The 14,908-nt window shown below is 42.1% G+C and overlaps 1 protein-coding gene across 1 annotated transcript; it reads left to right on the top strand.

The window, feature by feature from the left end:
- Window positions 1–278: 278 nt before the first annotated feature.
- On the top strand, window positions 279–11,669 carry LOC116387426 (solute carrier family 12 member 9-like). The gene is made up of 14 exons (XM_031854506.1): window positions 279–1,953; window positions 2,304–2,438; window positions 3,239–3,376; window positions 5,070–5,176; window positions 6,071–6,272; window positions 6,440–6,547; window positions 6,950–7,061; window positions 7,314–7,471; window positions 8,013–8,095; window positions 8,471–8,595; window positions 8,708–8,900; window positions 8,991–9,165; window positions 9,515–9,661; window positions 9,788–11,669. Exons 1-14 carry the CDS (start codon window positions 1,746–1,748, stop codon window positions 10,723–10,725), a joined length of 2,829 nt encoding a protein of 942 aa, XP_031710366.1. The 5' UTR covers window positions 279–1,745; the 3' UTR covers window positions 10,726–11,669.
- The last annotated feature ends 3,239 nt before the right edge of the window (window positions 11,670–14,908 follow it).

Raw genomic sequence — 14,908 nt, 5'->3', positions numbered from 1 at the left:
TTTCTTTTTCTGTATGTGTGGGTTACCGCAGCACCAGGAGAAGAGAAGAGACATAGTTGCATCCTTGAGGCTTCTTCTCCAAGGTGTGAATGTTTTGAAGGCCCCAAGCCAGCCAGGATGTGCCGCTTCGCTGCTGCAGAGACTGAAGAAAAACATCAACAACTACCTGCTCATTCTCACACACCTTCAGCTGAGTGTACGCAGCGGGCACGGTGACAAACTGCATGCAAGCAAGCGCACAAGCACTGATTTTGGTGATTAGTTGGTAAAAAGATGTGCACATGTCGAGGCTATAGTTGCCATAAATCATCTGCAAAGTTTCTGGACGTCTCGGATACTTAGAACGATTTAAATATCGGTTATTCAAAGTAGAGACGCTCCCGTATGCGCATCAATGTAGACAAGGAAATGCTTTTAAAAAGCCGAATCTGTGAAACGTTATTGTCTGGTTTGCCTTTTGACCTGTAAACCACCAAATCAAAGCTAACCAGGCTCAGTCTGTCTTCCTCACCACTCGCACACAAACACGGCCAAGGAAAACTAATCAGTGTGTCGATGAATGTTCACACAAACTGAGTGAAAACGTGTTGATGGGCTTCTCTCTCACTGGTTTGCATCGGATTCAGAGGCATTATCAGTTTCCTGCGGTGTGGAAATATCCTGCTCTCACATACATCTGTGGCTTTCTGGAGTATCCGTGCCCGAGAGTGATGATGTTATGTTGTGTGAGCCCCAAGCCTTCCTTCCTCAGGACGAGAAGAATATAGCGATGCATACTTTCCCAGTGAGACACAGTGCAAGAGGTCCTGTGATCTTTGTTTTTACATAATATCCTAAAGTTAATTTGAGGGAATTCTGCCAATAATCAGTTTTTATAAGTGTTCATATCAGTAAATAATGACATTTTGAAAATCTGCGTTGGGTGTTACGTCACCCGCCCTTGTTGGTTAAATTTCTAGTCTCTTCTTTCGTTGCATATTAACTGAATTAAAACAAATCAAAGTTACTTAAGAATGAGGCAGACTGAAAAAGTGTTGCATTTCTAGTATGAATTTAGTGAGCAAATTACATTTATTTTCAATGCACTTTTAGATAGTATCTGTTTACATTTTTATTTTTTATTTGCTGTAGATGTGTATTTTATGTGTAGGTATTTTTGTGAATTTCTGTAAGTCGCTGACGTTTTTACAACACGATATATTGATGTGAATGCTGTTTATAAAAAACCTTGCAATAAACTCAGATTTCCTACTGCCACATTTATTTTATTTTATTGAATACATATATATTTTTTTTCTTTCTTTTTTTCTTCTTTTATTTATTTGTTTTTTTTGGTTTAACGTTAGTTAGTGATTAACGTATATATTTTTTTACCACTTATTTGCTAGTGTTTTCATCAGACAACAACAAAGTAGCAGGTGTATTAATTAGGGAGAAGCTGTAACTGATTGGATGAGCCCAATGCAAGCGACTACGTCATTTGTTTTATTAGCAAACACTCATTAACGACAGAAGGTGATGAACCGTGCTCGGTAAGTGAGCCGTGCGAAAGCTAATGGCGGCTTCTCCACTGGCTAAACTTTGATTCGGGTGTTCGCAGGAGTCTCCGTAGACACAGATAAAGAACGGTTCCTTGCGATAACGAAACACGTTTGGCGTTTAATTACGCACGTGCGGTTGAAACCTTTCAGGTGACGCCACCGAGCCGTTTCACCGTTAATTAAGTTCCCACTAACTTGACCGCCATGGCAGAAAAAACTCCTCTTCTACATTACCGACTCACCAGCAGCGATAGTCCGCCTACGAACGATGAGTCCACGCACAGCGGGGCCAAGGAGGGCAGAGACGGCCGACGGTCCAGGGACACCACGGCCCGGAAGCTCGGGGTGGTGTTTGGCGTGGTCACACCTACTGTACTGGCCATGTTCAGCGTGGTTGTGTTTCTGCGGATTGGTGAGTGACGCGAGAGGGCAAACAACTTTAATCTTAAATATGAAAGACTTTAAAAAAACTAAAACGCAAATGGACAAATCTCATAAAAAAATGTCCTTCCGGTTCAATTTGAATCGAGTTGGTTGTTTGGTTTTTTGGTCAATGCTAACAAGAGAGTGAAATAAACAGCTTAAACCTGTCATAAAATGACTGTTTCCCAGGACACATCTTAGGGTTGGACCAGTACTGTCTAGAATCCAAAGATATTCAGCATATGATGAGTAACTTTATTAAACAGAAAAGCAGTAAACTCCCTGAACATCAGGTTTGAAGGTAACAGTGATTAGAAAATGTTCTCCTACCGCTTGCAGGATTCGTGGTGGGTCAAGCGGGGCTCTACCAGTCCATCGCCATGTTCCTAGTGGCCTACTTTATCATCACCATGACCGTGCTGTCCATCTGTGCCATCTCCACCAACGGGGCTCTGGACGCTGGAGGGGCCTACTGTATCCTTTACTGCCAGGGCCCTCGTCCTTTTTGTACCTAAAGGCCCACTATTGGTTGTTAAAACAATTCTGACATCTTCCAATATGTATGAGGAGAAAAAAAAAGAGAATATACTGGGCTGTGAATATGTGTTATGCCACTGCCGGCTGTAACGACCAAAATAAATATTCTGCTAGCCCTAACCCATCACTGCCTGCCATTATGAATGCATTTGGCTCATATTTCCTCATCACACGCTTTGGAGCTTTATAGTGCAGATTGTCTCCTACATCACCTTTTCTTAAAAAAAAAAAAACTATTTTGTGTCACTTAATTTGAGGAGTCACTACTAACTGATGATGAACGTGTGATTTGCGTTACTTGTCATTGAACTTACACTTTCTTTAAATTACAATGCTTTTTTTTATTGATATGAATTATTGGGCACATTTAGATATGAAATAATTAACTTTGTAAATTACCAAAAATATATATCATACCTAATTACCTTTGCATCCCACCAGTGGATCCCGGCCCAGTGGTTGAGAGTAGCTGTTACCGCTGAGACTTATGCTCTCGCTTAAAAGCCTCACTTGGGTGTCTGTGTGTGATTAAGCCCGACTAATGGATTGAGAACAAAATGTGTGCTCTAAATTTTGCCTCATGTTTTGCTTTATCCACCAATGGCACAGGTTCCTTCTTGGTGTAAATCTGACCCTTTGTTTATCATTAACAGCCTTTAAGGTGCGATAATGTTGTGTCCAGTCTTAGTTTACATTTATAAATCTGGAGTCTGAAATCCCTCAACTTGGATCCCCAGACATGATCAGCCGAGCCCTGGGTCCAGAGTTTGGCGGCAGCATTGGGATCATGTTTTTCTTTGCCAATGTGTGCGGCAGTGCTCTCTATGTTTTAGGTCTGGTCGAGGCTGTCATGTCTACCTTTGGCATCCCAGAGGGTAAGGGACCTTTAGTTAATTACATCTAGGCATGTGGGTGTGTTGATAGATATAGATGTATATACACGGTACAGAAAGTATTCAGACCCCTTTAAATTTTTCACTTTGTTTCATTGCAGCCATTTGCTAAAATCAAAAAAGTTCACTATTTCTCATTAATGTACACTCAGCACCCCATCTTGACAGAAATGTAGAAATTTTTGCAAATTTATCAAAAAAGGAAAAACTGAAATATCACATGGTCATAAGTATTCAGACCCTTTGCTCAGTATTGAGTAGAAGCACCCTTTTGAGCTAGTACAGCCATGAGTCTTCTTGGGAATGATGCAACAAGTTTTTCACACCTGGATTTGGGGATCCTCTGCCATTCTTCCTTGCAGATCCTCTCCAGTTCCGTCAGGTTGGATGGTGGACAGCCATTTTCAGGTCTCTCCAGAGATGCTCAATTGGGTTTAGGTCAGGGCTCTGGCTGGGCCAGTCAAGAATGGTCACAGAGTTGTTCCGAAGCCACTCCTTTGTTATTTTAGCTGTGTGCTTAGGGTCATTGTCTTGTTGGAAGGTGAACCTTCGGCCCAGTCTGAGGTCCAGAGCACTCTGGAAGAGGTTTTCTTCCAGGATATCTCTGTACTTGGCCGCATTCATCTTTCCTTCAATTGCAACCAGTCGTCCTGTCCCTGCAGCTGAAAAACACCCCCATAGCATGATGCTGCCACCACCATGTTTCACTGTTGGGATTGTATTGGGCAGGTGATGAGCAGTGCCTGGTTTTCTCCACACATACCGCTTAGAATTAACGCCAAAAAGTTCAATCTTGGTCTCATCAGACCAGAGCATCTTATTTCTCATAGTCTGGGAGTCCTTCATGTGTTTTTTGGCAAACTCTATGCGGGCTTTCATATGTCTTGCACTGAGGAGAGGCTTCTGTCGGGCCACTCTGCCATAAAGCCCCGACTGGTGGAGGGCTGCAGTGATAGTTGACTTTGTGGAACTTTCTCCCATCTCCCTACTGCATCTCTGGAGCTCAGCCACAGTGATCTTTGGGTTCTTCTTGACCTCTCTCACCAAGGCTCTTCTTCCACGGTTGCTCAGTTTGGCTGGACGGCCAGGTCTAGGAAGAGTTCTGGTCGTCCCAAACTTCTTCCATTTAAGGATTATGGAGGCCACTGTGCTCTTAGGAACCTTGAGTGCTGCAGAAATTCTTTTGTAACCTTGGCCAGATCTGTGCCTTGCCACAATTATGTCTCTGAGCTCCTTGGGCAGTTCCTTCGACCTCATGATTCTCATTTGCTCTGACATGTACTGTGAGCTGTAAGGTCTTATATAGACAGGTGTGTGCCTTTCCTAATCAAGTCCAATCAGTTTAATTAAACACAGCTGGACTCCAATGAAGGAGTAGAACCATCTCAAGGAGGATCAGAAGAAATGGACAGCATGTGAGTTAAATATGAGTGTCACAGCAAAGGGTCTGAATACTTATGACCATGTGATATTTCAGTTTTTCTTTTTTAATAAATTTGCAAAAATTTCTACATTTCTGTTTTTTTCTGTCAAGATGGGGTGCTGAGTGTACATTGATGAGAAATAAAATGAACTTTTTTGATTTTAGCAAATGGCTGCAATGAAACAAAGAGAAATTTAAAGGAGTCTGAATACTTTCCGTACCCACTGTATATACTATTTGACTGTCCCTTAGAGGGTGCTGCAGCTGTTGCAGGTCCTCATCAGGTGCTGCCCTCTGGATACTGGTGGTCTCTGCTGTATGGCACTGTGTTGCTCTTCCTGTGTTTCATTGTCTGCTTGGTGAGGATTCATCATTTTCATTTTACTTCATTTTTCTACTGTCTGCTCATCTTTGGCTTATACAAAGAGGGAGGTTTGTGATTTTATCTTTCTGAGAAATATTCTTTGCTAAACACATAACCATTTACAATAAAAGGACTTTTGAAGTCCCAGCTGGTATCCTGTAAATGGGGATGCACCGATGAGACTGTTTCAGTCCAGATACCGAGTGTGATACCTGGGCTTTGGATATCGGTGGGCACAGAGTACCAATCCAATACCAGTGTTTAGTTAATGAGCTCCATGCCTCACTGTGTGGAAGTGACTGGCATCATTCCTTTATGTGCAAGACAACATCAGGCTTCACTTAAACATTTCTTTCTTAACTGTAAAACAAAATGCAACACATGGATATACATTCGTTGAGTTATTTATTATAAAAATAATACATTTTGCATCAGCAATTTGGTAATGATCTTCAAAATAATCAGGGATTACTATCCAAGTGTAAACCTTTTTAATGCAGCAACAAATGAATTGGCCCTGTTCTCTCCGATACCCGATCTAGTTATTTGAGTCAGTGGTAGCCTGATATCTAATATTGGTATCGGCTGCACCCCCACCCGTAAAGGTGTTGATTACATTGCACACGTTTAAAGTATTGGTTTATGAATTCAACACTTATGAAAGTTATCCTACTGCTGTTAAATGTGAAGAAGTGTAAAGTTTGTCCATACTGCAGCATTAGAGGAAAGGCCATAAATCATAAGAATTGTCGTCGGAGCGAGGAAGTCTCGTCTAGATGTTTCTGTCTATTCCAACAATTTCTCTGTTTAAATAAAGCCTTATCTTATCTAATAAGTTGTGTAAAACATAAGTCTGTAGTTGATAAATTTAACTGGCTTCTCATTACAGGTCGGTACCCACATCTACGCAAAAGCCACCTTTATTATCGTCATCATAGTCACAGTCATTTTGGCCATCGTCTTCATCAACTTTTTCGTTGTGGGGCCCTTTGTGGTGGTTCTGCCAGAAAGTTCTGGTCTCAACCGTACCAGCAGGAGCACCGCCAATTACACTGGCTTCCGCCTCCACACCTTGAAGGGCAACGTATTGCGTAAGTAAGAAAAAACAGCCTTTATGATACTAGCTCTGATTTGTTAATTCAGGACTTTGATTATTTAAGCAGAGGTTACAGAATGTACTTAACATGCTGGACATCCATGTTTGTGTTAGTGATCCCTGATATGTATGCATGAACAAGCCTCCTGTCTCTCCTTCTAGCCGATTACACAGTGGACTACACCACTGGTGCCACCATGAGTTTTGCCACAGTGTTCGCTGTCATGTTCAATGGCTGCACTGGGATCATGGCAGGCTCCAACATGTCTGGTAAGATGTTACAATGGTTTTAATAATTTAAGATTAAGGGCAAACAATGGGTTTTTTTTTTTTGGTTTTTTTTTTCAAACCATTTGTTGATTTTAGAAGGAAAGAACCCAGAGCTTTGTCCCAGTTCAGGGGCTGGGCTAGCTGAGTCTCCCCAAATCAAAGGGTCTGAGGAGGGAAGAAAGCTACATTTCTCAGCAGCATTTGGAGAAGAGCCTTTTAATAACCAGTCAAGTCTGCTCTAGAAATGCAGACTTTGGTGGCTCCAGCTCCTGATTTTAGAGGCAGCTCATGTGTACACATTGTCTTGCAAGGCTCAACATTGACAGAATTTCAATAAGGTGTTTAATAGATTTTTATTTATTTATTTTTTTAATGTTGAAGAAATTTTGTTGTGATTTCCAGGCGACCTGAAAAACCCCAGCTATTCCATCCCAAGAGGAACGCTTGCAGCTGTTCTGACAACTTTCATCACATACAACCTGCTTAGTCTGCTGGCTGCGTGGTCCTGTGACCGGTTAGAAAACACACCCAGTCAAACATATGCAGTAGTATTGGCACAAATAAATATCTGACCTTAATCTATAGAAACATCACCAATACTGCTATGGTGACTTTGTTATTTAATGGAGAATTTACCATTATGAATATTCTTGCTGTCGTTTTTTTTTTTTTTTTTTTAAGAGATGTAATATCTGTTTATTTGAATTAGTTTTGTTTGTACACATGTCAAGTGATTGTAAAATGTGGTTTTATCCATTATCCTTAGTCACCTCCTCCAAAAAGACTACAGTTTCCTGGGAGACATCAATATATGGCCGCCCCTAGTGACGATTGGGATTTACTCGTCCGCCATGTCTGCTGCCATGAGTAACCTGATAGGAGCCTCCAGGATCCTGTACGCCCTGTCAAAGGACTGCCTGTTTGGTGAGATTCTTGTCCTGCTGCCCAATGTTGACGATTTGTTTTGCCAATTGTCCACAACATTAGGAATTTCATATGAAAGAGTTGCACATTTTTATTTGTTTAATCTGATGTGGCCTCTGACCGTATCGGTAGTAAAAAGGATTTAAATGGTAATTTAGCTTGTTTAGGTTATTATCGGGGCTACATAGTTGATCCAGAGTATATGAAAGAATATCCAACTCCAGCTGGTCTTCCACAAAGCTGAGTCAACATTTAATAATCAGCCATCTGTTGAAAGAGGCCTACCATCTGAAATGTGAGAAATTGACACTTTTTTATTAATTTCATCATGTCTCGTTATCCAAGTGGAGGCATGTTAATTTCAAAGCATCGTTTGACAACAGATGGCTTGCTGTGTTGCATTTCTCTGAAGAAAAATAAATAAATAAATCCTCTCATTGTGTGTTTGGCTTGAGGACAAATTTAGGATGAGTCAGTTGTTTATCTGATTTAGTAGCATGAGCAATAACAGAGTGACTTTTGCCTTTGGTAATATCTACAGGTGGTGTGCTGGCTCTGGCGAAGAAAACGTCTCTGAGTGGGAACCCCTGGGCCTCGGTGCTTGCCTCTTGGCTGCTGGTACAGGTAGGCTAGTACACTGTATGCGAGGGGTGGTGATGCATCACATTAGCTAGATAGCAAGGTTTGTGACATCATTCCTACGAAGTCATGGGCATGTACAGTGTTGATCCAAACCAGTTAAGCTGTTCATCAAGGCGGTTTTTATTGGGGTACTTTTGTAGTCTAGTTATGGAGTTCTGTTGTTTGTATACATTGTTCTCGGTAACACTAAGGTAGTGTGCGTTAAAGTTTGCACAATTTCATCGCTAGAATTATTACCCATTTTAATTATCAATGTTGAGCAAATTGTAGCTGCAACCTGAATGAGATCTAAGCAGCACAATAATCCAAATATTGATTAGACATGTAAGCCAAATGAATGTTCATTTGTTCCACTAGGTGGTGCTGTTCGCTGGTAAATTGAACACCATTGCTAGTATTGTAACCATCTTCTTCCTGTTGGTCTATGCTGCTGTGAACCTGGCCTGTTTGGCTCTCGAATGGGCTTCTGCACCAAACTTCAGGTACGGTGCAGGGTATCGCCAGGCTTTCTGTGTTGGATTTCATTTGCACAATCGTGGTTGAAAAGTTCATCTACATTCCATGTTCTGTCATTGTCTTCATTTTTTGATTCAGGCCCTCATTCCGCTGCTTCACATGGCATACCTGTTGTCTGGGCATCGTTGGTTGCCTGGTCATGATGTTCCTGATCAATGCCATTTATGCGTTTGCCAGCATTGCCTTCATGCTGCTGCTGTTGCTGCTTATCCACCACCTCGGTCCCATCAGCAACTGGGGCTACATCAGTCAGGCTCTCATCTTCCACCAGGTGTCACAAACAAGCCCTCTGTCTCACTGACGCAACAATACGATGCAAGTTTGCACAAATTGCTACATCATCACATCTTTATTCACTCAGGTGCGCAAGTACCTGTTGATGTTGGATGTGCGTAAGGACCACGTGAAGTTCTGGAGGCCCCAGCTGCTGCTGATGGTGGCAAACCCTCGCAGCTGTACAAACCTCATGACTCTCATCAATGACCTGAAGAAGAGTGGCCTGCTAGTACTGGGACATGTGAAGCTGGGTTTGCTGGGTAAGAATTGTCATTGGTCATGCTAAAGCCAAAATTGAAGTTTTGAGAGGTGGCTTTTTAAGCGTTAGTAGCTATAGCCTTTGTTGTTAAAGTATAGCTTGAATTCACATCGGTTCCAATGAATTCTAATGTTGACACGTTTTCACAGTGAAGGGAAAACGTGTCAAAATGCACATATATACTTCTTACCCGCTAAGTATGCTTCATATCAGTCCTACTTTCACCAACATATACCCAGATACACTGCATCCTTTTGCTTACACAGGGATTTGCTCATGTTGGTAACTTGCAACAAACACACAAAGGTTCTCTTTCCTATAAATTTGACATTTTGTGTGTGGTTCTGTAGATGGGCTGCCCTCTGATCCTCTGCCGAGCTGTTACGACTCGTGGCTTTCTCTAGTGGACCATCTAAACATCAAGGCATTTGTCAACCTTACCCTGTCAGACTCAGTCAGACACGGAGTTCAGAACCTGCTTTTCATCACAGGCTTTGGTAAGCAAGTTTATATTGCTGCTGTATGAGGATATTGGTTTTCCATCATTGAACTGTGATTGTGCTGCTTACAAACTTTACAGTTCTTATCCAAAACGCACATTTCATACATCTGTTTGCATCTAGGCGGAATGAGGCCAAACACTCTCGTCTTGGGATTCTATGATGACTGCACCCCTCAAGACGAGCTCCAGGGTAAAATCCTCCTGTCTGCAGGACATGGCTTGGATACAGGCTCTCCGTCCATAGACCCCCGAGAGCAATGGTCTCCCTTCTTCCCTAATGTGCGCTATCCTGAGGAACTCAAAGACCTTCCGGAAGATGAATATGTGTCGGTGATTGCTGACGCTGTAAAAATGGGGAAGAATGTGACACTGGCTCGTTACTTCAACCAGTTCAACCGCGAGGAGGTCTTGGAGTCGGGCAGAAAGATTGGGGGCCACAGAAGCACAACGGGACCATTTGTTGACGTGTGGCCTCTGAATCTGCTTCGACCAGACAGCCGCGGATACGTCGACACATGCTCACTGTTCCTTATGCAGCTGGCCTGCGTGCTCCAAGAATCCCGTGCCTGGAGCCAGGCAAGACTCCGCCTCTTCCTGTGTGTGGAGGCTGGTTGCAGTCTGAAGGAAAAGGAGGTCGAGAATAAGCTCCGGGTGTTGCTGAACAATCTAAGGATTTCAGCTCGGGTGCAGATGGTGGCATGGGACCAGGTGGTGGCGCTGCACTGGCAGAGACGAGGAGGAGAGAGCTGGAATCTGGTGGAGTCTGCGCAGAATGATGAGAGGAGGGAGAGACGAGAGGAAGCGGAGCAGGAAGATGCTATCCAAATGTTCCCCAACAATGATGCTCTGCTGACGGATGAGTATATCTGCGCTGTCAACCATCTGATTCGCACACACGGTGCCCCTCAGCCTGCTGTGCGCTTCCTGTATTTGCCCCGCCCACCAGCAGACACCAGCCGTTATCGGGCTTACTTGCACCAGGTTGACGTGTTGAGTCGAGACCTGGGCCCAACATTGCTCGTTCACGGCGTCACTCCTGTGGTCACTACTGACCTCTAACATTTGACTCTGAATCCATCAACAACCCTGATCTGGTATGGTTGGTCTATGGGATTGTGCCACTTGTAATACATTTTTTTTGACCTGTAATTTAAACTATCAACCACAACATAAGACCTGACCGAACCAGTTTTATACTTGAGTCATCCCCAGACTGTGCATTTATACAGTTTGTCTCCCTTATGTTATAAAGACCTTTAGGCGAAATGGATTTGATGACCTCAAGTTTACTTCAGTTGGATATTGAAAATGACATGTTGTTTTAAGCTGTTTAGTCATCACTTGGAGGTGGGGCCACAGTGGTATACAAATGTAGGATTTGCACATTGTTGGGTGAAAAGAGGAAAAGTCCTTGCAACTCACTTGTAGATTAAATCAGTTTGTATTTTGCCACACGGAAAGCACTTGAACATTTTTGTACATGTAAATCGAAAAATGAATTAAATTGTTATCTTACATCACATTTCTTTCCTACAACTTATTTATAAATGAGAAGAGAGATTTACTGCAAATTAATAACTATCGGTTAGTAGTAGGTATTGTCCAATTTAGTCTATTTCGAACACCGCTGAGGTACAGAGTCCTGGCTGTTGAATGCCTGCAGAGGGCGATGTATGCCCAGTGTCTTGGCAGTGTTGATGTGCTGTACAAAGTCTGCCTCTACTAGGCTGTTGGTGTACTGCAGTAATGGTGTCAATGCCAGATTATAAATATGAATCTGTACTTTAAACACATGTAAGTTAATCAGATGTTTGACATGTTTTCTGCATCTCAAGCTAGCACCCTAACCATCAGACTCCGACCAGTACTGGTTGACCTGTTGCTGACGGGCTCTCATGCTGGACTAATAAAATATTTTTTTGTCAGAATTAAAACATGTTTGGAAGATGGTTAGAGGCAATTGTTGCACATGAGTTTGTGTTGTAAATGGGGCTAAATTAATTAAAAGAACGGTGAGACGGTACCTGCTGATGAAGAGCCGACGCCATCTGTGGCGTATGTCACGTTTGGTTAGAGAATATTCCATGAGTTAGCACTTCAGAGTATCGACACCCGCCTTCATGTCACTGACGACCCGCATGTGGGAAGGAGTGTGTTCACAGATGGGGGCAGATTGGGCTCCAAGAGCTATAAATGGATACCACGTTCACAGTCTAACAGGGAACATGAGCATCTATGATGTAATGGACTGAATCTTTCTTGTCATCTGCATAGTTTTAAAGACTAACTTTATTTTGGAAATCGCAAAGAATCAATGCAGCAGATGCAGGAAGACTTGCTGAGACCGGCAAGGCGTAATGAACTGTGAATATTAAAATCACGGTGACCCTCTGCTAGGCTTGTACTTGTTAATGCAGGGTTTACCAGAGAACCTCCAGGGAAGAAAACGGCACGTGTATTTGTTAAAAGTTAAATGGACAATATAAAATGAGTATAAATAGTTAGGATTAATTCAAGGCAGTCCATCAGTGATTTTGGAGAAGGGAGGTGGAAAACAGTGGGTTTTTTTTTTTACATGATAGCTTGACTGTCTACCTAAGACGGTAGTTCATTTAGAAGGGATTGAGACATTAAAGAAGAGCTATTTTCAATATTCATACATGTTATTTCTATAGTCTCAAAACAAAAATATTGGTAAACAAATAAAGTCTGTAACTGCTCCATAGACAATTAATTTGGAAAGATGTTCTAGATAATCTCTACATTTGTTGTCTGAAGCGTTCTGCTTTCCGCTTGTGGTCTATTAACCAATCCCGATGAAGCAGGCTTTGGTTGGATGCAGGTAAACAGTCCGTGTGGAGAGCTAAACACACGGAACGCATTGGCTGGAATGCAATCTTGGAACCCACCGGCTATTGTCTGACGATGATTTTGATTGGTTTAAAACTAGCTTGTGCACTGGCTACTTGTGAACTAATCTGGTCGTACACATCGTCTCTAAACTCCAACTCCAGCCTCGCATCTGTAATGGGAAAATATGTCAGTCTCATGTGAAGGTTTAAAGAATGTAAGTCCTAAAAGTGCAGACACCAAACGGTAGTTTCAGTAGATGATTTTAATTAGTTTTGTATCCAGGTGTCTTGTTATCTGTTATCATTGTGCACTGTTTCTTTCTTCGTAAGACAGAGACACAGAGAGGCCTTGACTAACAGAGATCCTTTGTCTGAAATACTTTTACTTCCTTTATGACGCATTATCTGAAGTTGTAAAGGCGTAAACCTTTGCATGCATATATGATGTGTGAGGGTAAATGTCTATTCTGTCTCTGCAATGGTCATCTTAACAATGTCACAGTGGCCTCAAAGGAAGCATCTGCTGTGTGTTTAAACGGTTTATTGTAACGCAAACTGTGAACAAAGGGATCTGCAAACAGGAGATAAAGCGCCTTCCTGTTGTCTTAAATGAAGTATACTCAGGCTCGAAGGATGACCTGCCTTTTTCTTCGTCTCCTTTGTGTATTCTTGTTAGCTAAGCAGATAACAGGAAGCTGTCTGAGCATAAATGTCCATGCATTGTGACTGTTTAGGCAGACCACTCTTACAGATGACTGCAATGTGTCTGTGAGACTGTTCTCTTTGCTTGCAAGCAAATAAATTGACTTTACAAACTTTGATTGTTCATCAAGACTGTTTATTTTACATTGATTGGAAACCTTCACTTTCTTCTCCCGACTAATCATATGAAATATTCCACAACACATCACAAGTAGCTCATCAGATTGTAAACAACGAGCAGCGCACAGAAAAGGTCTGGGCCCGGTTATCTGCTGGCTCCATCAGAACCCTAGAAATAGAATAGAACTCCCAGGCTTTGGAAATAACACAGGCCTTGGAATTCTTAATTTGGGTGGTGTTCCCCTTTAATTTCCCCTTAAGTACCAATTTTGACAAGGCAAACCTGCCGGCCCTTTTAATTATATTAGAACTGTCTAGGTATCTCTTTTCATCAGGATACCGTTTAGGACAAAGTGATTAATTAACACATTCTAAACCTTGCTTTTGTTTTACGAGATGGATAAAAATGAATTCACATCACCCATTCCATTCAAAAGTGAGAAAAGCAATGGTGTCCATTTATCACCATTGAAGAGGAGCTGAACAAGAGCTCAGTTCGAGGTCTGAATTTGCACTTGTAGCCTGCTGACTAATGCCTGATTGATTTTGATTACCGTGTTGGGATCCTCTCAGACTTGAGACATGGAAATGAGTCTGACCTGCAGGTCATCATGAAACATCCACTGATCAATAGGAGGGATTTAGCCATTAAAGGGCTATGGACATCCTGTCACAACATCAATCTGATTTGGAGGAATGAAACACTTCTCTGAACTGCTGACCTTTTGGATCATTCAGGTCCTCCAGCGGACTGTGACCGATAAAATTGTTTAATTTAGCCACAAGATGTCTGTACTTAGCCTTTCATATCACTTGAGAAAAATGCCTTGTGTGATTTTATTGGCGTGAGTAATTTGAACAAATGAACAAGCAACCATCATGGCATCACACTGTAGCAGACTATGGAGACGACTCAAGGCTTCTCTAATCACCGTTAGATGTAGCCAGTCAATACTTCCCCTTCAAACGGCAGCGCCTCGGCCCGAATGTTTGTCATAGTGTTGATGCTGAAAACTTCTGCTACATTTTCAAGACATTAGGGCCTAAAAGTGGGAATGTTTGGGAGGATGTTTGTTCAATTGACAGGTGTCTCAGTTTGGATTTTCTTGCTCCGGGACTGACAACATGTTGGCAAGCCGTGAACATAATACCAGGCTTCATACTTCACACTTTCTACAGTCTGATGTATAAGCTGTCACCTGGTTTCGCTTGGCATGAAAAATAACCTGACGAATACAATTAATCGTTGGCAGTCCGGCATGTTGGCGGCGGCAACAGCTCCAATGTACCTTCTGACAAAGAGACAACGCCATCTGCTGCTTTGCGTCACGTTGGCGGCAGAATTCCACGGGTTTTGATGGAGTACTGACTTGCTTCATGTCACTGACAAACTGCATGTGGGAGGGAGCGTGTTCACAGTCTGGGCTCCAAGTGCTAAACAGGGAAACCACGTTCGTAGTTATATATATATATATATATATATCCACGAATATAAAAATATTTCTATGGCTCCCAAAATGCAGTTGTTTTTTTTTTTTTTTTTTTTTTTTTTTTTTTTTTTTTTTTTT

This window comes from Anarrhichthys ocellatus, unplaced genomic scaffold (genome assembly GCF_004355925.1).
Source record: "Anarrhichthys ocellatus isolate YVR2014 unplaced genomic scaffold, GSC_Weel_1.0 scaffold15, whole genome shotgun sequence".
NCBI lineage: Eukaryota > Metazoa > Chordata > Actinopteri > Perciformes > Anarhichadidae > Anarrhichthys > Anarrhichthys ocellatus.
This window is presented reverse-complemented; position numbering and strand designations above follow the sequence as displayed.

Bases quoted from the DNA above. Each gene is read 5' to 3' on its own strand.
- LOC116387426 (XM_031854506.1), top strand. From the start codon at position 1,746: ATGGCAGAAAAAACTCCTCTTCTACATTACCGACTCACCAGCAGCGAT. The intron at 6,273-6,439 runs GTAAGTAAGAAA...CTCTCCTTCTAG, and splicing joins CTTGAAGGGCAACGTATTGC to CCGATTACACAGTGGACTAC. The intron at 7,472-8,012 runs GTGAGATTCTTG...TAATATCTACAG, and splicing joins GTCAAAGGACTGCCTGTTTG to GTGGTGTGCTGGCTCTGGCG.